This window comes from Erinaceus europaeus, chromosome 12 (assembly GCF_950295315.1).
Source record: "Erinaceus europaeus chromosome 12, mEriEur2.1, whole genome shotgun sequence".
Classification (NCBI taxonomy): Eukaryota; Metazoa; Chordata; class Mammalia; order Eulipotyphla; family Erinaceidae; genus Erinaceus; species Erinaceus europaeus.
In genome coordinates this window covers 45,990,085-46,016,079 of record NC_080173.1, presented here as the reverse complement: position 1 = coordinate 46,016,079, position 25,995 = coordinate 45,990,085, and the positions used below count along the sequence as shown (strand labels likewise).

The following is a 25,995-nucleotide window of genomic DNA, read 5'->3' as shown; positions in this document are numbered from 1 at the left end:
CTAAAAATGTAAAAGTATAACGTTGCCTACTATAAGCATTTAAGGAAAAAAAATTCCTTCACTTACCTTTTATCAGTTGTTCCCTCCTTTTTACTGCAGTGAATATTAACAGTGTTGTATTTACTTGCCCAAATTTTCCATGTTCACATTTAGATCAGATTAGTATTGTACTATAAACATACGCTGCAACTTTTTTTTTCCCTAGTGTATATCGTAGGCATAGTTCTAGATGAATAGGTATCATGGTTCAAGGCTTATTCTTTTTTGGGCATGGCGGTTAACAAATGGGAGATTTATTACATCGCAAGTTATTTAGGTACGTAAAAACTGAGACAGCTAAACAAGCAAACGGGTAAAGATCGACTAGTCATGATGCAGAGAGCCATGAGTCTTTAAGCTAGTTACCAGTGCTGGGCTACACACACTCCCTGGAAAAGCAACAAGGTAGGTAGGTGCTGAGGAGGAGAGTAGGCGAGTGCGGCAGGAACCTAGACAAGGTTCCTTCTTTTTAAAACTATAGATAGACCCCCATATTAATGATATTGTTGTATGTTAAATATTTTGCTTTCTTTATTCAATTTACTGTACATTTTTTCTTTTTTGTTTATATATGAGAAATTGCTTGATAATTGAAGCTACTCGCATGCTTGCCCACTTTTACATTGATTGTCAGTCTTACAGATAATCTTTGTGTATTATAGCTATTGACCCTTGGTTACGAGTTGCAAATTTCATTCTCAGTCTCACCTTTATCTTTTGACTTTATGCTATTCTTTGTCTTACTATATAAAACATTTAGTTTTTTGGGAGTTGGGTGGTAGCGCAGGGGGTTGAGCTCACCGTGGCGCAAGGACGGACGGAAGGATCTCGGTTCAAACCCCCGGTTCGAGCCCCCAGCTCCCCACCTGCAGGGGAGTCGCTTCACAGGCGGTGAAGCAGGTCTGTAGGTGTCTATCTTTCTCTCCCTCTTCTCTGTCTTCCCCTCCTCTCTCCATTTCTCTCTGTCCTATCCAACAACGACATCAGTAACAACAATAATAACTACAACAACAATTTTAAAAAGACAATAAAGGGAAAATAAATAAATAAATTTTTTAAATTTTAACCTTAAAAAATTAGTTTTTGTCTAATAAAATGTGCTGATTTTTTTCATTTGTGACTTCTGGCCTTTGTTACAATCTACCTTTTGGTATCTTCATTATACAGTATATACATTTCATTTACAGGTTAAAGTTTCATTCGATCTGAACACTATTCAAATAAAATACCTGGATGAGGAAAATGAAGAGGTAAAGTAATGTTATTGTACCCATTACCAAGTGTCCAAAATAGGGATCTTATTTCTCAAGATTGTTGTTGAGCTCAAAAAGTTCAGAGTAGTGCTTATCTTATTTGTGTATTGGTTTAATTAAATTTTGAAATTGTATGTTCTGAGCCAACTTGTGGCATATGAGATAGAGTTCAGGAGCCATACAGTGGCAGACATCTGGCAGAGTGTGAATGTTACCGTGTGAAAGAACTGAGGTTCAAATCCCTAACCCCCACCTGCAGGGGAAGTTTTACCAGAGGTGAAGAAGTGCTGCAAGTGTTGTCTCTCTTTTTCTCTCCCTCTCTAGCTCCCCCTTCCCACTCAATTTCTCTCTGTCTCTATTTCAAAAAGAAAAAATGGAAGGAAAATAGATGGATTCATGGTACAGGCATCAAGCTGCATAAATGATAATCATGGTGGCTATTTAAGAAAGAAAGAAAATAGTTGAGAACTAGAGAAGCAACATTGAAGAGGAAAATAAAAGAAAGAAAAAGTCTTAGCAATAGTATGTTTATATTTAGCTTACAATAAAATAACGGTAACCCTTTATTGAGTGGTTACAATGTGTCAGAGTATCAGTGACATGTATTAGGTATATTATTATCTCTGATTTACCCTTGAGAAAATTGAGACACAGAGATAACTTGCCCAAAGGCACAGAAGCTTAGACTAGTGGTATATTGGTTCATTACATACCCTCTGGCTCCAGAGGTCAGACTTCTAGCCATTGTATTATGCTTCCTTTTAATGTACCTGAAATAAAAGAGGAGATCATAATAGTTATGCAATAAAATTATTTAATTATTTTTCACAATTAGTCCATGATGCTGGAAAAGGCCCACCACATATCTATCATATGAGGTTGGCCCAAGTAAAAAACAAATGCTCAATTGATTAGAGATTTATAATTCACTGTTTTTTGTTTTTCTTATTATAGGTATCCATTAATAGTCAAGGTAAGTTCCTGAGAAAAACAATTCTGTATTATTTGCAAGTCCTAATCCGCTCATAAGCATGTATATTTCTGTTTACATGTAACTTTGTTGCACTTTTCATTTTAGTATATTAGAGTTTCATATACAATAAATTGACATCACATGCACTTGCCAATGGACCTTAGTGACAATAGTAGATTTTTATTGTATAGCAATTTTTTATTAGTGACTTAATATTGATTTACAAAATTATAACGGGTATAATTCCATATGGTTTCCCATCTCCTCCATTGGAAACTGCAGTAGTGCTCCCAAGGTCACAGATATGGGATAATTCTATATCTTTGTGTATGTATGTACGTATGTATGTATATATTTTTTTTCCTGCCCATTTTTTTCTACGGCCCTGCCTTTATTTCCTTTCCAATTCACCTACTACTATTTCAGAGTGTGCCTCCTTTTTTTCCTCTTCTCTCTCAGATAAGAAAAACAGTACATAGCAATTTTTTGTCTCTAAGGTGGTAGCTTTAATGGACCGTAAGAACAGCCGTAATGAGATATTTTTATAATAGTTATGATGCTAATCATAAGAAAATAATAGATTCAACACATTTTTCTTCTAGTATTGCATTTGTCCCTGTCTTGGTAAATATGTGTGTATATATATGTTGGTTTTTTTTTTTTTTAATTTTCATTTATAAAGTGGAAATATTGACAAGACCATAGGATAAGAGGGGTACAATTCCACACAATCCCCACAACCAGAACTCCCTATCCCATCCCATTCCATCCCCCTCTTGAAAGCTTTCCTATTCTTTTTTTTTTTTTTTTGCCTCCAGGGTTATTGCTGGGGCTCAGTGCCTGCACCATGAATCCACTGCTCCTGGAGGCCGTTTTCCCCCCCTTTTTTTTTTTGCCCTTGTTGTGGTTATTATTATTGTTGATGTCATTCTTTGTTGGATAGGACAGACAGAAATGGAGAGGTGAGGGGAAGACAGAGAGGGGGAGAAAAAGATAGACACCTGTAGACCTGCTTCACCGCCTGTGAAGCAACTCCCCTGCAGGTGGAGAGCCAGGGCCTCAAACCGGATCCTTACGCCCGTCCCTGTGCTTTGCGCTTAATCCGCTGCGCTACTGCCCGACCCCCAGCTTTCCTATTCTTTATCTCTCTGGGGGTATGGACCCAGGGTCATTATGGGGTGCAGAAGGTGGGATATCTGGCTTCTGTAATTGCTTCTCTGCTGAACATGGGCATTGGCAGGTCGATCCATACTCCCATCTTGTCTCTTTTTCCCTAGTGGGGCAGGGCTGCAGGACACATTGGTGGGGTCGTATGCCCAAGGAAGTCAGGTTGGCTTATGATGGGAGGTGGGGGGTTTGAACCTGACACTTTGGAGTCTCAGGCATGAGAATCTCTTTGCATAACCATTGTACTATCTACCCTCCACCTTTAATGTCAATTTATAAACAAGTGATAGTCCAGGGTCTTTTTTATAAGCTGATTATTGAACTTAGTATGTTTTCCCACGGGAAAATTTTTATTTGAAGGTCCTAACCTTCCCAGGCTAGCCCCCAGATTCTGTTTGCAATGGAATGAGAAGGGAGTTAATCACCAAAAAGGTGGTTGCTGTTCATGTGTAGAAACTTGTAAACTAAGAGTTTTTGAAAGTGTGAATTGACTGTTAAAGTCTCTGAGCTAACCAGGAAATATTACAATATGTATTTTCTTGTTCTTTTAGGAGAGTATGAAGAAGCACTTAAGGTAATTTCATCTAATTTTCAAATATATGTAATGTGTGTGTGTATATATACTTTTTTTTTTTTAATTACCAGCGCATTAGTCAGCCCTGGACTTAAGCACCTCAGGCATAAGTCTCTTTGCATAACCATTATGCTATCTACTCCTGCCCTCAAATAATTTTTGAAGCACTTGTTCATTAAAAATTACTCATAGTATAAAGGTTCTTATCCTCATTGTTGATCTTTGTGCCACATTCTAACTTTTTTAAAAAATATTTTATTTATTTATTTATGAGAAAGACAGGAGAGAGAGAGAGAACCAGACATGATTCTGGCACATATGCTGCTGGGGATCGAACTCTGGGACCTCATGCTTGAGAGTCCAAAGTTTTACCACTGCGCCACCTCCCGGACCACTTTTTAAAATTATTTTTAAAGATTTTATTTATTTATTCATGAGAAATGATAGAGTGAGAAAGAACCAGACATCACTCTGGTATATGTGCTGCAAGGGATTGAACTTGGGGCCTCATGCTCAAGAGTCCAATACCTTATCTCTACATCTCTCTCTATTCCTATAAGTTTATCAGGAGTGGTAGGATTATTCAGGCATGCGGCCCTAGTAGTAGGGTTTTTTTCTTAACTTGTTTCTTGATTTGTTGTTTGTTTGTTGCGAGATCACTGCTTTGGCTTATGGTGGCTATGGGGGATTGAGCCAGGGGCCTTTGCTGCCATAGGCATGAAAGTCTTTTTGCAGGAGTCAGGTGGTAGTGCAGCGTATTAAGTGCATGTGGCGTGAAGCGCAAGGACCAGCATAAGAATCCCTGTTTGAGCCCCCCGGGTCCCCACCTGCAGGGGTGGAGTCACTTCACAGGCGGTGAAGCAGGTCTGCAGGTGTCTGTCTTTCTCTCCCCCTCTGTCCTCCTCTCTCCATTTCTCTCTGTCCTATCCAAACGATGACATCAATAACAACAATAATAACTACAACAATAAAAAATAGGGACAACAAAAGGGAAAATAAATAAATATAAAAAAATTTAAGAAAAGAAATTATTTTTGCATAGTCATAATGCTATCTCCCCTACCCACTGGCAGTAGTTTAAAAGATAAATTTAGGGAGTCGGTAGCACAGCGGGTTAAGCGCATGTGGCGCAAGCACAAGGACCGCCGTAAGGATGCCGGTTCGAGCCCCTGCTCCCCACCTGCAGGGGAGTCGCTTCACAAGCTGTGAAGCAGGTCTGCAGGTGTCTTTCTCTCCTCCTCTCTGTGACATCAGAACCAACAATAACTACAACATAAAAAACAAGAGCAACAAAAAGGAATAAATATTTTTTTAAAAGATAATATTTTTTTAAAAAAAATAAATTAAAAACTAGAGCCCTGTGGATTTGGTCTCTAACCTTTTCTTTTGACACTAGAATATTTTTAGGGACCCCTCCCCATGTGCCCCCTAAAGTAGTTTTGTTTGTTTGTTTTTCCATCCCTGGGGCTTTACTGCTGCTGAATTTTAGAGAGAGAGAACAGTGTTTTACCATGTATGTAACCCAGTTCGAGCCCAGCACCTACCTATCACATTGAAAAAGTTTGTTTTTTCTCCCTCCGTCCCTCCCTCCCTCCTTCTATATATCTGAAACGTGAGAGGGAACTATTAGCCCTCCCCAACAAAGTGATGATTAAAAAAAAGAGAGATCCTAGAAGTGGTGTAATGGATAAAAGTATAGGACTCTCAAGGATGAGGTCCTGAATTCATTGCCTGGCATTGCATGTGTCTGAGTGATGCTCTGCTTCCTCTCTTCCCCCCATAAATGAATCTTGGGGGCTGGAGCAGAAGGAGAAATGGGAAGGCGCTGTAGCACCGAAGCTCCCCCGGTGTGATGAGGACTCAGCTTAGCACTTAGAATAGCAAAGCAGGCACTCTCGCAGGCGAACGATCTACTGATCTAAAGTAGTTGTCTTGTTGTTTTTTGGTGGTTTGTTGGGTTTTTTGTGTGTGATTTTTTTGTTTGTTTGTTTTTGTTTTAACCAGAGCACTACTCAGCTCTGGCTTATGGTGGTGCAGGGGATTGAACCTGAGACTTCGGAGTCTCAGGCATAAGAGTCTCTTTGCATAAACATTATGCTATTTAACCCCATCCTAAAGTAGTTTTCAAAATAGTATTTTAAGATGCTTTTCAAAAATAGGTGACTACTCAAGCATGCTCTCCAGAATATATTAAGTGAAAAAGGAAATGTTTACTTAGAGGCTATAACTTGAAGCTTGAGTTCTTCTAGTCTGGGATTGACTTTAGGAAATTGAGATTAGTGTATGAATGATGCCTTAAAGACCAATTAAACAGAAAAGTAGTTACTCAGTTAATGGAAACATATAATAAATAAATTACTATACTAGAAACCTACAGTTGTGATGTACTTAATTGTAGTATATAGGCGTTGGCTGGGGGCTGGGCAGTAGCATACACTGAGAATGAAGTGCTTGGACCCGCCCATGGATCCCTGTTCGAGCCCCTGGCTCTCCACCTGCAGGGGGCTTGCTTTGTAAGTGGTTAAGCAGGTCTGCAGGTGTCTAGCTTCCCCCCCCCCCCAGTCTTCCCCTCTTTCAATTTCTCTGTCCTATCCAGCAGCAGCAACAATAATAACAGCAACCACAACAAGAACAAGAAAGAAAAAAAAAAAAAAAGATGGCCACTAGGAACAGTGGATTCTTAGTGCAGGCACTGAGGCCCAGTGATAACCCTGGAGGCCAAAAAAAAAAAAGTGTGGGGAGTCAGCAGTAGAGCAGTGGGTTAAGCACAGGTGGCGCAAAGTGCAAGGACCAGCGTAAGGATCCTGGTTCGAGCCCCCAGCACCCCACCTGCAGGGGAGTCACTTCACAGGCGGTGAAGCAGATCTGCAGGTGTCTGTCTTTCTCTCCCCCTTTCTGTTTTTCCCTCCTCTCTCCATTTTTCTCTGTCCTATCCAACAACAATGACATCAATAACAACAATAGTAATAACTTCAACAATAAAGCAACAAGGACAACAAAAGGGAATAAATAAATAATTTTTTTAATTTAAATTTTTTAAGTGTATATAAGCATTTGTAAGATGCACACTATTCTTTCCCCCCAATAGGGAAAAAAAAAACATAACACTGAGGCTTCTTTTAGTGCCTTGGGGGCCAGGCTCAAATCATAGAACATTTTAATACAATGTTACTTCATTTTAAAAGGGTTTTACTTTTTATTTCATTGCCATCAGGATTATTGCTGGATTCAGTGCTTGGCTAATCTGTCACTACTCTCAGCCTTTTGTTTGTTTATGTCTTTCTTTCTTTATAGAAGCAAAAATCGAGAGAGAAGAAGGGGGTGATACAGAGAGAGGACAGTAGCAACTCTGCTTCCCCTCTTGTGAACTTTCTCCTACCCAACCCCAGTAGGACAGGACTGGTTCTTGCACATTGTAACTTACGATGTACTCAGTGCAACCCCAACCTCTAAAAGGTGGTTTGTTGTTGTTATTTTGTTTTTATCAATATTTTCATGAGAGATACAGAGAAAGACAATACTGCTCACTTCTAGCCTGTGATGATGCTAGGGATTGAATCTGGGACCTCAGAGCCTCAAGCATGAACATCTTTTGTATAACCATTATGTTCTCTCTGTGTTCCTAAAAGGTCTCAGAGTTTTTTGTTTGTTTAATTAGTGAGAAAGATATAGAGAAAACTAGAGCACTGCTCAGCTTTGGTTTTGGGTGGTGCTAGGGATTCAGCCTGGGACCTGGAATCCTTAGGTATGAAAGGTTTTTCAATAACCATATGCTGTCTCTCCAGCCTTCTCCCACCCCCCACCCCACCCCCACAGGTTTTAAAGGCAAGAGGATAAAAACTAGCTTTTATATTTATTTATTTTCCCTTTTGTTGCCCTTTTCTGTTGTTGTTTTTGATGTCATTGTTGTTAGATAGGACAGAGAAATGAAGAAAAAAGGGGAAGATATGGGTTGGAGGAAGAAAGATCGATACCTGCAGACCTGCTTTACCGCCTGTGAAGAGACCCCCTCCCCCACCCCACCCCCGCAGGTGGAGAGCTGGGGACTCGAACTGGGATCCTTCCTCCAATCCTTGTGCTTTGCGCCATGTGCGTTTAAACCGCTTTGCTAAAGCCCGACTCCCAGCTTTTGTATTTTTAATAACAAAACCATTCCTAGTTAATGTTTTTGGCAAAGCATAATATGGTATGTGTCATTTGATTCAGTATGACAAATTCTGATATTAGCATAATTCATTACACTTCCATTTAGGCATTTTTGATATTCCATTTGGGAAAGGAGAATCACAACATAATTTTATTTCATCTCTATGCTTTCAGATGGCAATAAAACACGGGAACCAACTGCAGATGCAAGTGCATGAAGGTTACCATGTTGTTGATGAAGCTCTACCGTCAGAAGTAGCAGAAAAACAACCAGTTTTAAGGGCAGGGAAAAAACCACTTGCACCTTATTCTTCACTGATGAGAGTCTTGGGATCAGACATGAAAGTGCCACAGGTTCCTGCAGCACAGGTATGACAGAAGTGGATCTGTCTCCACAATTTCTCTAACCTTATGTCTCATTGCCTTTGATCTAAGAATTGAGTTGCTTATCAAGATTTAGGAGATTTTGTGACTTTATCTGTGTCTTTTGTAACTGGCAACAATGGCTACTGTTAAATAGGGAGCAAGCTGGGTGACATAAAGACTTCATTCTCAGGTAGCACAGTGCGTTAAGCGCAGCTGGCGCTAAGCGTATGGACTGACAAAGGATCCCGGTTCGAGCACCCGGCTCCCCACCTGCAGGGGAGTCACTTCACAGGTGGTGAAGCAGGTCTGCAGGTGTCTGTCTTTCTCTCCCCCCTCCGTTTTTCCCTCCTCTCTCCATTTCTCTCTGTCCTATCCAACAACGACATCAATAACAACAATAGCTACAACAATAATAAAAAAACAAGGGCAACAAAAAGGAAACTAAATAAATTAAAAACTTCATTCTTCTTTATAATCCTTCATAATCTGACACTTTATTTATCAGATCTCTGCTCAGCTCTGGTTTATGGTAGTGCAGGGGATTGAACCTGGGATTTCAAAACCTAAGGCATAAGAACCCAAAAATACATGTTTTACTATTTAAATCATATGAGATAGAAAGACGCCAGAGGCATAAGAACCCAAAAATACATGTTTTACTATTTAAATCATATGAGATAGAAAGACGCCAGAGTATCACTCTGGTATATACAGTGCTGAGGACTGAACTGGCAGGCAAAATACATTTCAGAAAAATGTTAAAAAGTAACTTCTAAGATCTCAGATTTTGTTTTCTCTCAGCAGTTTCCATTTGCTCCATGTGATGCAAACCAGCCTCAGGACAAGCCCCCAGACTGGTTCACAAGCTACCTAGAAACAGTGAGTATTCTCTATAGCTTGGGTTTTAGCAGCAAAATTGTCAAAAGTAGGATGGGGGCTGGGGACCGGGTCTAAGTCCAGCTGGCTGCTGCCTCTTGAACAGATGAATGAAGAATTGTAACTAGGGTAGAGGTAGATAGCATAATGGTTATACAAACAGACTCTTCATACCTGAGGCTCTGAAGTCCCAGGTTTAGTACACCACCACCACTACCACAAGGCAGAGCTGAACAGTGCTTTGGTTTAAAAAAAAAGAAGAAGAAAAAGAAAAGAACTAGTGGGAGTCGGGCTGTAGTACAGCGGGCTAAGCGCAGGTGGTGCAAAGCACAAAGACCGGTATAAGGATCCCGGTTCGAACCCCGGCTCCCCACCTGCAGGGGAGTCGCTTCACAGGCTTTCTCTCCTCCTCTCTGTCTTCCCCTTCCTCTCTCCATTTCTCTCTGTCCTATCCAACAACAACAACAATAATAACTACAACAATAAAAAACAACAAGGGCAACAAAAGGGAAAAAATAAATTAAATAAAATATAAAAAAAAAGAAAAGAACTAGTAATTTTTATTTATTTATTTCTTTATTGGGGAATTAAATGTTTTACATTCAACAGTAAGAACTAGTAATTTTCAAACTAGATAACCTTAACATTTTTGCAGGGGGTTACCAGAAAATGAATCATGGGATTTTTGTTTGTTGGTTTGGTTTGGTTTTGCTTAAATAATGAGAGAAAAAGACCAGAGCACTGCCTTACAATATGTAATGTTGGTTATTTTAAAGATTTTTTGGGGAGGAGGGACTGGGTGCAAGAGGAGAGAAATAAGACAGAACAGAGCATCACTGGCACATGAGATGCTATTACTCAAACTCAGAACCTCAGGCTTGAGTGGCCGGTGCTTTTCTACTGTTCAACCTTCTAGGTCAAGAGAAGGATTTCTTTAAGTAAAAAATAATAGGTGTGTCGGGGCGGGGGGGAGTCAGCCAGTAGCTCAGCGGGTTAAGTGCATGTGGTGTGAAGCACAAGGGCTGACTTAAGGATCCCAGTTCAAGCCCCTAGCTCCCCACCTGTAGGGGAGTCATTTCACAAGCGGTGAAGCAGGTCTTCCTCTCCCCCTCTCTGTCTTCTCCTTCTCTCTCCATTTCTCTCTGTCCTATCTAACGACGACAACAACTACAACAATAAAAAGGGGGGGCAACAAAAGGGAAAATAAATATAAAAAATAAAATAATAGGGGGAGAGGGCTGGGCAGTAGCTCAGCAGTTTAAGCGCACATGGCACTAAGTACAAGGACCAGTTAAAAGATCCTGGTTTGAGCCCCAGCTCCCCACCTTCAGGGGTCGCTTCACAGGTAGTGAAGCAGGTCTGCATGTGTCTATCTCTCCCCCTCTATGTCTTCCCCTCCTCTATTGATTCCTTTCTCTTTTTTTTATTTTTATTTATTCCCTTTTGTTGCCCTTGTTGTTTGATCTGCAGGGGGAATGCTTTGTAAGTGATGAAGCAGTGTTGCAGGTGTCTCTCTGTCTGTCTCTCTCTATCACCCCCTTCCCTTTCTATTTCTGCCTGTCTCTATCCAATAAATAAAGATAATAAAAATAATTTTTAAAACTAAATTTATAAAAATTGATAATAATAATAGTAATAATAAAGTGTTTCTTGGTATTTTTTTTTAATATTTATTTTTCCTTTTGTTGCCCTTGTTTTTTATTGTTGTTATAGTTATTGTTGTTATTGATGTCATCATTGTTGGATAAGACAGAGAAATGGAGAGAGGAGGGAAGACAGAGGGGGAGAGAAAGAGAGACACCTGCAGAACCTGCTTCACCACTTGTGAAGCGACTTTCCCTGCAGGTGAGGAGCCAGGGAATTGAACCGGGATTCATACACTGGTCCTTGTGCTTCGCTCCATGTGCGCTTAACCCGCTGCGCTACTGCCTGACACCCCTTCGTATTTCTTTGAACAGTTTTATTGCAGAAGAAATACACTGTGTGTGCATTTGTGTGGATGCTATATTCCTTTCTTTTCTTTTTTTAAATTTTTTTCCTCCAGGGTTATTGCTGGGGCTCAGTGCCTTTCTGGCCCATGGATACTATGTTTCTGTCTGTTTGGCTACTGGATGTTTATTTATGGTCTTATACCTAAAATAGTGAGGTTGTTGGGTTTTTTTGTTTTTGTTTTTTTTTTTTTTGTTTTGTTTTTTAATCATCAATTTCTCTGTATTCTAGTTCAGAGAGCAGGTGGTTAAAGAAACGGTTGAGAAGCTTGAGCAGAAATTACATGAGAAGCTGGCCCTCCAGAGCCCATCCTTGGGTTCCTGTGCCTCGGAAGTCTCAATGCCTATTTCAGAAGAAACGCTGTTCTTGCCGGAAAACCAGTTCAACTGGCATATTGCTTGCAGCAGCTGCCAAAGGAAGATCATTGGTGTGCGGTATCAATGCAGGTAAACAAGTAACGGGAGATTGCTAGACCTTTGAGCAGGAGCTTTCTTGACATTCTGCGTAGGTAAGAGAACATGTGAGTCGACTTCACTATCTCTGAGCATTATGTAGCAGTTTTGGATTGGAAACAAGCTACTCTTCCTCACATGAAGAAAGTAACTGAGTCATATTTTCTGTTCTGGGCTGCATTCTATTCAAAATCAGACAAAATTATGTTCCTCAAAACAGAACTAGGTCACTGAAGATTATCTCCCTGTTGTTTCAGATACTTTCACACATATCCTTTGAAATACATAGTTTAAGAGTTGTCTTCATTTTATTGATTAGGAAACTTGAGAATGGATGGCTTGGTCAGGTAACGTGCTCAGGTTACCACCTAGCTGATAACGGAGCAAATATGGACATCCGATCTCATCTCTCTCTACTTCCAGTACTTACCACTGTTTCATTCTTTTCCCACAGTTTATGCCCCTCTTACAATATCTGTGAAGATTGTGAATCAGGCCCATATGCCCATGACTCTAACCATGTTCTGCTAAAGTTGCGAAGACCTATTATGGGTTCCTCTGAACTATTCTCTCACTCAAAGTACTCTGCTCCTCGTCTTCCTGCTGCTCTGGAACAAGCCAGGTAAAACCATATGTACATGCTCTCTTATTGGTTTATTCTGGTAACATAGTAGGGATCCCAAAACTATGAAAATCTCCTTAGTTTATGCTCATTTCTAATTGATATACAGTGATGGGACCAGTTATCCAAAGCTAATGAAGTAGAAATGGTAACTATTAAAATTTTATTCATTATTTAATATATGATAAAGACAAATTGAGAGGGGTCAGGTGATGGTGCACCTGGTTGAGTGCACATGTTACACTGTGCAAGGACCCAGGTTTTCAGGGGGAAAGCTTTATGAGTGGTGAAGCAGCACTACAGGCATCTGTCTTGCTGTCTCTTTCCCTCTCTATCTCAGACCCTTTCCCTCTCAATTTCTGACTGTCTCTATACAATAAACAAAGATTAGAGAAAAAAAAAAAGACAGAAATTGGGAGGGGGACTGTAGAGAAGGATAGAAAGATACATCTCTAGCACTGCTTCACTACTCTTGAAGCTTTCTCCCCTGCAGATGGAAACAGTACTATGCACACTCAATGGGTATACTAGTACCCATCCCCTAGAAATGGCAACTGTAGGAAAATGTTGGGCCGGGGTAGATAGCATAATGGTTATGCAAAGAAACTTTCATGCCTGAGCTTCAGAGTCCCAGCTTCAATCCCTCCTGCACCACCGTAAGTCAGCTGAATAGTGCTCTGGTTTAAAAAAAAAAAAAAGGGACCAGGTGGTGGCGCACCTGGTTAAGTGCACACATTGCAGTGCACAAGGACCCATTTCAAGCCCCCTGGTCCCCACCTGCAGGGGAAATGCTTCACAAGTGGTGAAGCATTCTCTCCCTCTCTATCTACCCCCCTCAACATTTCTCTATCTCTATCCAATAGTAAACAAATTTTTTAAAAAGTTAAGCTGATACTGATGAATGTGCTACAACTTTTTCAAAGTAGTTCAAGACTTACTTGGAAAGAAAAAAAAAGTCTTACTTGGGGGGCTTGGATGGTGGTGCATTGCTTAAATGCAGATAGTATGGAGTACAAGGGCCCACGCAAGGATCCTAGTTCGAGCCCCCTATTCCCCACATGCAGGAAGGGTCACTTCACAAGCAGTGAAGCAGGTCTGCAGGTGTCAATCTTTCTCTCCCTCTCTCTGTCTTCCCTTTCCCTCTCAATTTCTCTCTGTTATATCAAAAAAAAAAAAAAAAAAACAGAGTCTGCCAGGAGCAGAGTATTCGTTGTGTAGACATTAAGCCTCCAGCAATAACCCTGGAAGCAAAAAAAGAAAACTTGGGGTTTGTTATTTTTGAGATTTCCATTTATCATTTTACAGACTCCAGAAACAGGTTGACAAGAACTTTCTTAAGGCAGAGAAGCAAAGATTGAGAGCTGAAAAGAAACAGCATAAAGCAGAGGTCAAAGAACTGAAAAAGCAACTTAAACTCCATAGGAAGATTCATCTGTGGAATTCTATCCATGGGCTCCAGAGCCCCAAGTCTCCTTTGGGCCGACCAGAGAGCCTGCTGCACTCTAACACCCTGATGTAAGTCTAGGGCAAGGGTGGAAGTCAAGAGTTTTGTACTAGTCTAATATTGGAACTTTAGAGACTTCTTTTATTGGTGATCCATAATATTCAAATTCTTAAAAATAGCCCAGTCTCTCAACTTGGGAAATAGCACAATAGAAGTGTTGGACTCTCAGGCATGAGGTTCTGAGTTCAAACTCCAGCATCGCATGTGCCAGAATGATACTTTAGTTATTTCTCATAAATAAATACATAACTTTTAAAAGATTTCCAATCTCTGATCATAACTTTTTTGAAAGGGTAGTTTGTTAGTCATTTTCGATGCTTGCTTTGTTGCCCTCAGGAAGATAGAAACAATGAGGTTCAGAAATAGGATGGTATGACCCACTGGAGGGAGTCTATACCTGAAGCAAAAGGAGTAAATAAATACTTTTAAGAGCCTGACTTTCAAAAAATAAATAAAGCCTGACTCAAATTATAAATACTTATGTTCACTTAGTTATCCTACCTGCATGGCCTTTCAACTCGGGAATTAGATCCAGTATTTGGAGCTGTTATTTTGGGTTGGTAGTTCTTTTATTTAACAAGAGAAAGAACTAGAGTGCTCTGGTATAAGTGTTCTGGCAAATGTTGATCCAGGGATTAAATTTGGGAATTGGCAAGTGCAAGCCCTACTTGCACTTCATGCACTTACTTGGCTTAATGGTTATGCAAGAGACTCATGCCTGAAGCTCCAAAGTTCCAGGTTCAATCTCTAATACCACCATATACAAGAGTTGAAAAGAAGGCAGGTAGGCAAGCAAGGTTGGCTGGCTGGCTTTCACACAACCACCATGCCACCTCTCCCTTCATCCCCCTCCTTTAATTTTTTTTTTAATGGGAGACAGGTGATAGCTCACCAAGTAAAGCACACATTTTACCACACACAAGGACCTGGGTCAGACCCCTAGCCACCACATTGGAACATCATGCAAGGGGAGAAGCAGAGATGTGGGTCAGAGCTGTGGTGTCTTTATATTGCTTTCACTCGGGGGGAGGGGAACACTATAAGAAAAGTCAGCTGGGAACACTGGAATTTCAAGGGTGCACACCCACAACTGGAAAAAAATATATTACTTTTTTCTTTTTTTTGCCACTGGAATTCAGATCTATTTGATTCCACCACTATCAGCAGATTTTTTTTTTCCCTTTTGTTGCCCTTGTTGTGGTTATTGATGTCGTTGTTGGTGGATAGGACAGAGAGAAATGGAGAGAGGAGGGGAAGACAGAGAGGAGGAGAGAAAGATAGACATCTGCAGATCTATTTCACCATGTAAAGTAACTCCCCTACAGATGGGGAGCCGGGGGCTTGAACTAGGATCGTTACACCGGTCCTTGCGCTTAGCACCACGTGCGCTTAACCCGCTGCGCCACCGCCCGACTCCCTGTCAGCAGATTTTTTTTTTATTATTGCAAAAAGATGCCACAGCGCTGCTCTACCTCTGTAAAGATTACCCTACAGGAGGCCAGGTGGTGGCGTACCTGTTAATGCACAGGGCACAAGGATCCAGGTTTGAGCTCATGGCCCCCACCTGGAGGGGGGAAACTTTGCAAGTGCTGAAGCAGTGCTACTGGTGTCTCTGTCTCTCTCCCTATCTCCTTTTACCCTCTCTGTGTCTGGCTGTCTCTATCCAATAAATAAAAATAATTTTTAAAAAAATTTTTTGTAGTTATTGCTGTCATTGTTGGATAAGACAGAGAGAAATCGAGAGGAGAAGAAGACAGACACCTGCAGACCTGCTTCACTGCTTGTGAAGTGACTCCCCTGCAGGTGGGAGCCAGGGACTTGAACCGGGATCCTTACACTAGTCCTTACGCTTTGTGTCACCTGAGCTTAACCTGCTGCACTACCACCCGACTCCCATAAAGATAATTTTTTAAAAAAAATTATAAAGGATTGGGGTATAGCATAATGGTTATGCAAAGAGACTTCCATGCCTAAGGCTCTCAAGTCCCAGGTTCAATCCCCCACACCGCCATAAGCCAGAGCTAAGCAGTGCTCTGGTAAAATAAATAAGTAAATAAATAAGAAAAAAGATTATGCACAGTGGAAAGCACTCATGTGGTAGTAGGAGCTCAAACTTAGGTTCTTTCACATGGTTAAGTGTGAACTATCTCCCAGCCCATTATTATTATTAAGACTTTATTTAGTAATGAGAAAGAAGGGGAGAGGGAGACAGAGAGAATCAAACATCACTGATACATATGCAGCCAGAGATTGAACTTGAGATCTCATGCTTGAGAGTCCAATCCTTTATCTCTTGCACCACCTCCTGGGCCACCCCTGTTAATACTGTTTTTAAGGTAGATTCATTAATTACACCCTTAAGAATCATGGCTGGGGTCCAGGTGATAGCACAGCAGGTTAAGCACACATGCTGCAAAGCGCAAGGACCGGAGTAAGGATCCCAGTTCGAGCCTAGCTCCCCACCTGCAGGGGGTTGCTTCACAGGCGGTGAGGCAGGTCTACAGGTATCCATCTTTTTCTTTCCCCTCTGTACTCCCCCCTCTCTCGATTTCTCTGATAGCCTCCAGGAGCAGTAGTACTATCCAACAATGAATGATGACAGCAATAACAATAATAATAACAAAAAACAAGAACAATAAAAAAGGGAAAAATGATAGCCTCCAGGAGCAGTGGATTCGTAGTGCCTCGGAGCCCCAGTGATAACCCTGGAGGCAAAATAAATAAGTAAATAAATAAATAAATAAATATCAATGGCCAACCTGTCAAACCACAATGTTGGGTACTAAAGCTATCACAGCCAACAATGAGTGAGTAAATAAGTTTCTCATTTCTATTCAGGCTCCCTTTGCAGCCCTATGCCCCAGTTATGCCAACCCTCAGTGCAGCATTTGTGGATGAGAATTTGCCTGATGGGACTCACCTTCAGCCAGGTACCAAGTTTACCAAACACTGGAGGATGAAAAATACTGGAAGTATAAAGTGGAATGCAGACACAAAGGTATTCCACCCACCCACCCCCACACATACCCCCATTTACCTGTGAAGATAAATTGATTCAACGTGGAAAAATACTTAGCTGACAAACCTCTTTTTTCTCCACTCTTCAGCTTAAGTTCATGTGGGGAAACCTGACTTTGGCTTCTGCAGAAAACAAGGGTATTTTGGTTCCCTGCCTGAAGGCTGGCCATGTGGGAGTTGTATCTGTGGAGTTCATTGCCCCAGCCTTGGAGGGAACATACACTTCCCACTGGCGACTTTCTCACAAAGGCCAGCAGTTTGGACCTCGGGTTTGGTGTAGTATCATAGTGGATTCTTTCCACTCCTCAGAGAGCCCTGATAACAGCAATAAGGACATGGTCAGCTCAAGTGAAACTGATAATCTGACCTATCAGCAAGAGGTAAGCATTGGAAGGGGTGACTAAAACTAAAAGAACCCACTCAAAATTGACCCTTCTTTCAGAAACATTGAAAGGTTCAGTCAGTATGCTGATAATGGGGCTAGTCCTCAGGGAACTTTATGTATCCTTAGGATCTTGGTGCTATTGCATTTAGTTTTTATGAATATATTGTGTGGGGGGGTATTTATTTATTTTTGTTTGTTTTTGATGAGAGAAATTGAAAGGAAGGAGAGATAGAGGAGAGAGAGACACGTGCACTGCTTCATGGCTTGTGAAGCTTCTTCTTGCAGGTGGGGAGTGGGCACTTGAATCCCAGTCCTTGTTCTTGGTAATATGTGCACTACACTGGATGTATCATTGCTTGACGCTCATCCCTCCCTTTTTTTATTGGGGGTAGTGGGGTTAATGGTTTACAATAAATACAGTTGTAAAAGCTTCACAAGTGGTGAAGCAGGGCTGCAGGTGTCTCTCTGTCTCTCTCCCTCTCTACCTCCCCCTTCTGTCTCTATCCAATAATAAATAAAACAAAAATTATAGATAAATAAATACAGTTGTAAAATTTCTGTTTTCAACAAAACTTACCCTCCAGTCTAGGTCCTCCTCCATCATCATGCATCAGGACCTGAAAGCCCTCCTTGCTCCCCAGAGTAGTCCTTTGATGCAATACACCAAACCCAATCTTTTTTTTTTTTTTTTCCTGTTAAACCAGAGCACTACTCAGCTCTGGGGATTGAATTTGGAGTGTGTGTCTCTTAAATTCAAATGAAGTTTTGCCCTACTTGTCATGTGGTACATTTTAAAGTGCTGCTTAAATTTAGTTACCCAGTGTAAATATCATGGTTTTGACCTTTTGTTATAATCTCTGTTATCATTGGGGGGAATTTAATAGAATAGTGAGTGAGCACATGGTCCAGGAGGTGGCATAATGAATGGATAAAGTGTTGGAATCTCAAGCATGAGGTCTTGAGTTTGATCTCTGGCAGCACAGGTACCAGAGTGATGTCTGGTTCTTTCCTTTCTCTCTCTCTCTCTCCTAGTCCTCTCATTAATAAGTAAATAAAATTTTAAAAAATAAATTAGTGAATGCTACTATTTTGCAATATTTCTGTAAATCTGAAAGTATAGGAAAACAATGTTTTAAAACGTAGTTCAGTGGCATTTTGTGTTTAGGGAGACAGTTAATTGTCAGCTTTTTTTTTTTTTTCTATTGATTTAAAATGTATCTTGATGGTTTTCTCTATAGGAAACTTTTCTTCTAGCTAAAGAGGAAATTGAGCTTGGTGAAGCAGCTCAGCAGACAGAAGGAACAGAAAGCTGTAACCCACAGAAGACAAAAAATGTTTCCAGCGAGAGGGAGCTCTACATCCCATCTGTAGACCTTCTGACAGCCCAGGTGGAAGATTCAGCACTTTGAGGGGAAAGGGACAGAAAATAAAGTCTCTAATCCTCATCTGCAGTGGGGAAGCTTTAAGAACAGTGGAGTAGTACTACAGGAGTCTCTCTCTCTCTCTCTCTCTCTCCCTACTCTTTCTTGTCTCCTTATTTCCCTCTATCTGTATCATAAAATAAATAAAAAGAAAATGGCTAACAGAAGCAGTGGAGCCATGTATTGGCACTAAGCCCCAGCAATAACCCTAGTAGAAAAAAAAAAAAAAGACTTATACATACACGGTGATTTGGGAACTCAGTTTTGTGTCTCCCACATTTTCCCTTTAACTTCCTTTATTTCAATGTATCTGGTTCACCTTCACCCATACTGCATTTTCTTTTCTACCATTTGGATATTTGAACATTTTATTTCCTATTTACCCCTCTTGTTTTGTTCTACCTGGCTTATGGTAGTGCTGGGCATTAAACCTGGAACCTTGGAGCCTCAGGCATGAGAGTCTTTTTGTATAACCATTATGCTATCTCCCCTGCTTTACCCATCTTGTTTTTATTTTACTGAGGTGAGATAGGAACTTAAACAGAACTAAATCCAAAATGGTAATCACGAATTGAATTGCCTTGTAAGTCTCATCAGAATGAAACTAGCTCATAGTTCCAGCATATATTGCTTGCAACCTAACCTTGCCCATCTTTTTTTCTAGGACCTGCTATCCTTTGAGCTGTTGGATATAAACATTGTTCAAGAATTGGAGAGAGTACCCCACAACACTCCTGTGGGTAAGAATGCCACACAGTACATCTCCTTTGTTTTATCATAGGCTCATTCTGTAGCTAGTGCATAATTTTGAAGAAATAAATGGCAAGGATTTCTCCCATAACATGACAAAGCTGCATCCAAGGGTCCATTTTTCTTCTTTTCCCTATTTTCTGTCAGAGGAAGAAATACAAGTATGTGAAAGACTTCCCCACTATAAGGAACTCTGCTCCATTTAGAGAATCTAGACAGTTCTCTTTGTTCATTTACAGTCAAGGTTCTGTGGCTTGTCCATGCCCTTTCAGGCCAAATCATTGTTTAAAATTCCTACTGCATTCACTGATCTGCGATGATGCTTGTATACCTAATGGCCTGGAGGAGTTTAATTTCAGATTAGGCCTTAAAGCATTCCTGGGTTTATTTTAACCCTATAGGAGGCAAGAAGCCTATGAGCTGCTACTTCTGGACAATAATTGTTGATGATGTGATGCTTTTTCTTGGTTGATGGTTCTCCTGTCTTCATTCTCCAGATATGACTCCCTGCATGTCTCCTCTGCCACATGACAGTCCCATAATAGAGAAGCCAGGCTTGGGGCAGATACAGGAAGAGAGTGAAGGGGCGGGATTTAAAGAACTTCCTGGTAAGGGGTTAAGTATTTGTAAAGTATTCGCACCTTCTTCTCCATACCACACCCTGTTTTACACATGCCCACTACTAACCCTTCCGTAGCCTATGAATGGATTTTCTAAAGCATCTCATTCTCTGAAGCTTCACCTTCACATGGTGCAAATTACAAGTATTCCTTGATGGAGTATCAGCACAAATACACGGCTGGAGAATGCTCCTTAACATTTAAACACCAAGTGTAGACGTGGTTCATATCTCTTTCAGATTCCACAGAAGTAAAGAGGAGAGCTGAGAATATTACATCAGCCGAAGAAGTAGAAGATGACCTGAGTGGGACACAGTTTGTGTGTGAAACTGTAATCCGATCCCTTACTTTGGATGCTGCCCCAGATCACAACCCACCTTGCAGGCAGAAGTCCCAGCACAGTAAGTATCCCTGACATTCCCCCACTTAACTAGATGGAGTGGCACCTGAATTGTGACTACCAGACCTGAGTAGGAAAGCGCTCTTCACTGAACAGTGGAGGTGAGGTTATCTTTGTTAGAATTTTCATTGGGGGGGGGGGGGGGCGGTAGTGCAGTGGGTTAAGAACACATGGTGTGATGCGCAAGTCTAGTTCGGGTCCCTGGCTCCCCACCTGCAAGGGGGTCACTTCACAAGCAGTGAAGCAGGTCTGCAGGGGCCCATCTTTCTCTCCCCTCTGTTTTCCCCTCCTCTCTCCATTTCTCTCTCTGTCCTATCCAACAACAAGGACAGCAATATAATAATAGCAACGATAAACAACAAGGACAACAAAAGGGAAAAAACAACCTCCAGGAGCAGTGGATTCGTAGTGCAGGCACTTGAGCCCCAGCAATAACCCTGGAGGCAAAAAAAAAAAAAAAAAAAAAGAGTTCTCATTGTAGTTATATCTTGAGACACACGCATTCTACCTGACCATTTTAATTATAGAATGAAGAGCAAAGCAGCCACCATCATTCATTTCTGTACTTTTCTCAGAAGCAGAATTACAACTGCATGCCACAGAGGAACGGCTGCCAGTTGTACTGCCTGGATTCTATAGTAGAGTCTTCCTGTAAGTTGACAGAGATCCCAATTGGCAATTGAGTTGTCTGCTTTCTCTCTCTCTCTCTCTCTTTGCCTTCAGGGTTATTGCTGGGGCTTGGTGCCTGCACTACTACAAAACCCACTGCTTCTGGTGGCCATTTTTCATTTTATTGGCCAGGACAGAGAGAAATTGAGAGGGACGGGGAAAATAGAGAGGGAGAAAGAAAGATAGACACCTCCAGGCCTGCTTCACTACTTGTAAAGGGACCCAACCCCCTCTAGGTAGGAAACTGCGAGCTTGAACTGGGATCATTTTTCTTTTTTCCCTTTTGTTGCCCTTGTTGTTTTTTATTGTTGTTGTTGTTTTTATTGATGTTGTTGTTGTTGTTAGATAGGACAGAGAGAAATGGAGAGAGGAGAGGAAGACAGGGGGAGAGAAAGACACCTGCAGTCCTGCTTCACCACCTGTGGCATAACTCCTGCAAATGGGGAGCTGGGGGCTCAAACTAGGTTCCTTACACTGGTCCTTGTGCTTCATGTCACGTGCGCTTAGCTCGCTGCCTACCACCCGACTCCCTTGATCTGGGATCCTTACACAGATCCTTGTGCTTCATAGTATGTGTGCCTACCCCAATGTGCCACCACCCTGCCCAAGTTGTCTAGCTTTCTCTAGGAAATCATGAGCAGAAACAGAAGTAGCAAACTAAGTTCCTCAAGGGTTAAATTCTACTGTAATAAATTCCATTTATTAAGTTATTTATTTGTTATATTACTGGTTAGAGACAGAAATTGAGAGGGGATGGGAGATAGACACCTGTAGCTCGGCTTCACCACTTGTGAAGCTTCCCCCATGCAGGTGGGGACCTGAGGCTTGAACCCGGGTCCTTGTGCAGTTTAGTGCACAAGAACTGGTAGAAGGGTCCCTGTTAGAGCCCCCGGCTCCCCACCTACAGAGGGGTCGCTTCACAAGTGGTGAAGCATGTCTGCAGGTGTCTATCTTTCTCCCCTCCTTTCTGTCTTCCCCTCTTCTCTCAGTTCCTCTCTCTCCTATCCAACAACAAGGACAGCAATAACAACAATAATAATCAACAACGATAAACTACAAGAGCAACAAAATGGAAAAAAGTGCCTCCAGGAGCAGTGGATTCATAGTGCATTTACTGAGCCCCAGCAATAACCCTGGAGGTGGAAGAAAGAAAGAAAGAAAAGAAAGAAATTAAAAAATTTTTTAAAAAAAGAAGTACTCACATAGCCCTCCCTATAAGTACTCACAACCTAACAGTTTGTATTTATTTATTTATTGTCTCCAGGGTTATCCCAGGGGCATGGTACCTGCACTATAAATCTACTGCTCCTAGAGGCTATTTTTTTCCTTTTGTTGCCCTTGTTTACAGTTTGCCTTTTTACAGCACTGCTGACTACATATCAGTTTTGATTTTAATGTTGAGTATATTAACCACACATGAGATAGAAAAGAAATTTTTGTTTTAAGATTCATAGTGCTTAGAAGTTTGGATATTTCTGCCTAGCTTGTTTTTTTTTTTTTTTAATTAATTTTTTTATTGGGGAATTAATGTTTTACATTCAACAGTAAATACAATAGTTTGTACATGCATAACATTCCCCAGTTTCCCATATAACAATACAACTCCCAGTATGTCAGCTTGTTTTTGTGAACTTTGATTCTACCCCATTTTACATAGCCTCAGACTTAAAAATCTGGCCATGACTTACTTTCAGGAGTAACCCTGATCTTTGGTTGTCTTGTCTCTGACTTTTAAATTTCTAGCTCCTGACCTTAGGTTTACCAATTTAAAGTAGCATTAGACACTGCTTTTCTCTTAGACTTTAAAATTGATTGCTTTTATTCTTTAGTGACATTTGCCCCACCTGAAGAGGGACCAGTTGAGGATGAGAAGGAAGAAATTGTCCATATTGTTGAGGAAGAAACCATAGAAGAGGAAGATGAGTTCAAAGATGAAGTTCAGAGTCAGTCTTCTACTTCTTCAGAGGATTACATCATCATCCTGCCAGAGTGCTTTGACACCAGCCGCCCCCTGGGGGACTCCATGTATAGCTCGGCGCTCTCACAGACAGGCCCGGAGCAAGGGGCTGAAGAGCCTGGGGTTGAGGCTGGGCAGGAACCTGTTGAGACAGAGGAGAAACCCTCAGGAGGGCAGAACCTTCTGGAGGGGCACAGCATCAATGACATCCTCATGACTTCACAGACTCTGGACACAGTGCCCCTAACCCCTGAGGTGGCAGGGCCTCCACCACAGCTGCCCAGGTACCATTCACACATCCCTCAGCTGGGCTGTTCTACAGAAGTGGAATAAAGCATGAGAGATATCAGCTTGGTCAGAAAATCTGGTTTGGGGGGTGGGGTTGTCTGTTTGTTTTCCTTTTTGTCAGAAAAGAGATCTTTTCCCAAAGATAGTAAAGTCTGAATTTAGATGAATAAAAATTGTACTCCCCTGTATTTGTCAATTTTGGATTTAAAGAAATATTTTAAGTTTTTTTTCTTTTTTTCTTTAAACCAGAGCACTGCTCAACTCTGGTTTATCGTGGTTGTACAGGGCATTGAACCTGGGACCTTTGATCCTCTAGCATGAGGTCTTTTTGCATAACCACTATGCTATCTCCCCCACCTATTTTAGTTAATCTTAATTATCTTAGTATAGTCTGTCTACTTAATGTTTTGATCATTGAGAGCTAGTTCTTGTTCTGTTTTTATTTATTTATTTTCCACCAGGGTTGTCACTGAGACTTGGTGCCTACATGAGAAGTCCACCACTCCTAGTGGCTTTTTTTTCTCTCTCTCTCCTTTATTTGATAGGACAGAGAGAAATTAAGAGGAGATAGAAAAGGAGAGAAACACCTACAGTATTTCATCACTCATGAAGCTATCTCCCCCCCCCCTTGCAGATGGGGAGCTGGCTCAAACTTGGGCCGTTGCCCATGGTAACTGCGCTTAATCAGGTGAATCATCACCAGGCCCCCTCTGAGAGCAGCTTTTTAAACAAGCATCCCTGAACCTTCCTTTCCTTGTTTTACTGACTCATGAATAAAAGGCAGCAAAAATCTCATTCTCGTATTAACCCCAATACAACATAGAAGTCTGTATGATAGAAAAAGATATACAGGCATACCTCCATTTACTACACATCATTTGTAATATTTTATTTATTTATTGGATAGAGACAAATCGAAAGAGATGGCAAAAGATAATGAGGAACACAGAGAGACACCTGCACCACTGCTTCACCACTCACAAAGCTTTCCCCTCTGCAGGTGGGACCAGGGGCTTGAACCTTGGTCTTTGCACATCATAACATGTGCACTCAGCCGGGTGCACCACCACCCAACCCCTTACCCCACATTTTTTTTAAGATTTTATTTATTTATTAATGAGAAAGATAGATGAAAGAAAGAACCAGATATCACTCTGATACATATGCTGCCATGGCTGTGTGTGACTCAGATGAATCTAGCTCCTACTGCACAGAAAGAAGCTTCAGTGTTGTGGTCTCTCACTCTCTCTGCTAAAAATACATATATATTCCCCCTCCCCCAAAACCTGAGCTATTGGAAAAATGGCACCTATAGACTCGCTCCATGATGGTTGTCCCAAACTTTTAACTTGCAAAAAGTTCAGTATCTGGAAGTACAACAAAAAATGTGGGGCGGGGGTAGGTAGCATAATGGTTATGCAAACTGACTCTCATGCCTGAGGCTCCAAAGTCTCAAATTGAATCCCCTGCACACACACACACACACACACACACACACACACACACACCCATAAGCCAGGGCTGAGTAGAGCTCTGATTAAAAAAAAAAAAGTCCGGGAGGTGGTGCAGTGATAAGTCATTAAACTCTCAAGCATGAGGTCCTGAGGTGGAACCTTGACCATGAGACATTCTTCCAGGAAGCTAGGCATATTCCTGTGTCAGCACTACCTGATGTAGGGAGATGTGACCAAACTAAAGCCAGTCTTTTCAGCTTGACTGCAGCTCAAGAGGGAAGCCAGAAGTAGAATGAACCCTTTTTTAAAAAAATTTATTTATTTTCCCTTTTGTTTCCCTTGTTGTTTGTGGTTATTGATGTCATTGTTTTTGGATAGGACAGAGAGAAATGGAGAGAGGAGGGGAAGACAGAGAGGGGGGTGAGAAAGACGCCTGCAGACCTGCTTCACCGCTTGTGAAGTAACTCCCCTGCAGGGAGCCAGGGGCTCAAACCAGGATCCTTATGCCGGTCCTTGCGCTTTGTGCCACCTGCACTTAACCCGCTGCACCACCGCCTGACTCCCTAGAATGAACCCTTCTTACCTGATTCCTAAATTCAGACATGAGAACTGCATTAGAAATGTGACGCTTCTGTAGAGAATTTGGCAACGCTGTACTATTTACAGTGTGTCCACCTTTACCATAGGGACATTTTCAACTTACTGTCAACGTTGTCTCTTTCTTAAAGGAGCCTTCATGCACAGCATCATGGTTTCCCAGGATTGGATTTTCCAGCTACCATAACAGAAGTTTCTTCAGTCGCTGATCAGATCAGAGGAGGTAATGACCTTTATGAGCTTTATCTCTCTATCTCTCTCTGTTTCTTTCTAATGGAAACTAGGTACAAATAGGCATTCTCTCATATAATTCTTAGCAGTTTTTAGAAACTTGTGCATTTTATTCTTTCTATATTCCTCCCTCATACTCTCTCTCTCTTTGTTTATGCTACCTAGCTTAACATTTATTAAATAAGGCCTCATAGACAGTGGAAAGAACCAGTAGCCAGCCAGACCCGCTAGTCTAGGTTCTAGC

The 25,995-nt window shown here is 41.3% G+C and overlaps 1 protein-coding gene across 1 annotated transcript in view; it reads left to right on the top strand.

The window, feature by feature from the left end:
• Positions 1–25,995, top strand: part of NBR1 (NBR1 autophagy cargo receptor) — a 38,670-nt gene that overhangs the window by 2,847 nt on the left and 9,828 nt on the right. The window contains 16 exon segments of the mRNA XM_060203428.1: positions 1,227–1,289; positions 2,247–2,265; positions 3,984–4,006; positions 8,327–8,521; positions 9,320–9,397; positions 11,615–11,829; positions 12,290–12,457; positions 13,763–13,972; positions 16,800–16,959; positions 17,069–17,359; positions 18,603–18,752; positions 19,450–19,525; positions 20,033–20,143; positions 20,395–20,556; positions 23,054–23,465; positions 25,652–25,743. Coding sequence (XP_060059411.1) covers positions 1,227–1,289; positions 2,247–2,265; positions 3,984–4,006; positions 8,327–8,521; positions 9,320–9,397; positions 11,615–11,829; positions 12,290–12,457; positions 13,763–13,972; positions 16,800–16,959; positions 17,069–17,359; positions 18,603–18,752; positions 19,450–19,525; positions 20,033–20,143; positions 20,395–20,556; positions 23,054–23,465; positions 25,652–25,743 — 2,425 coding nt within the window.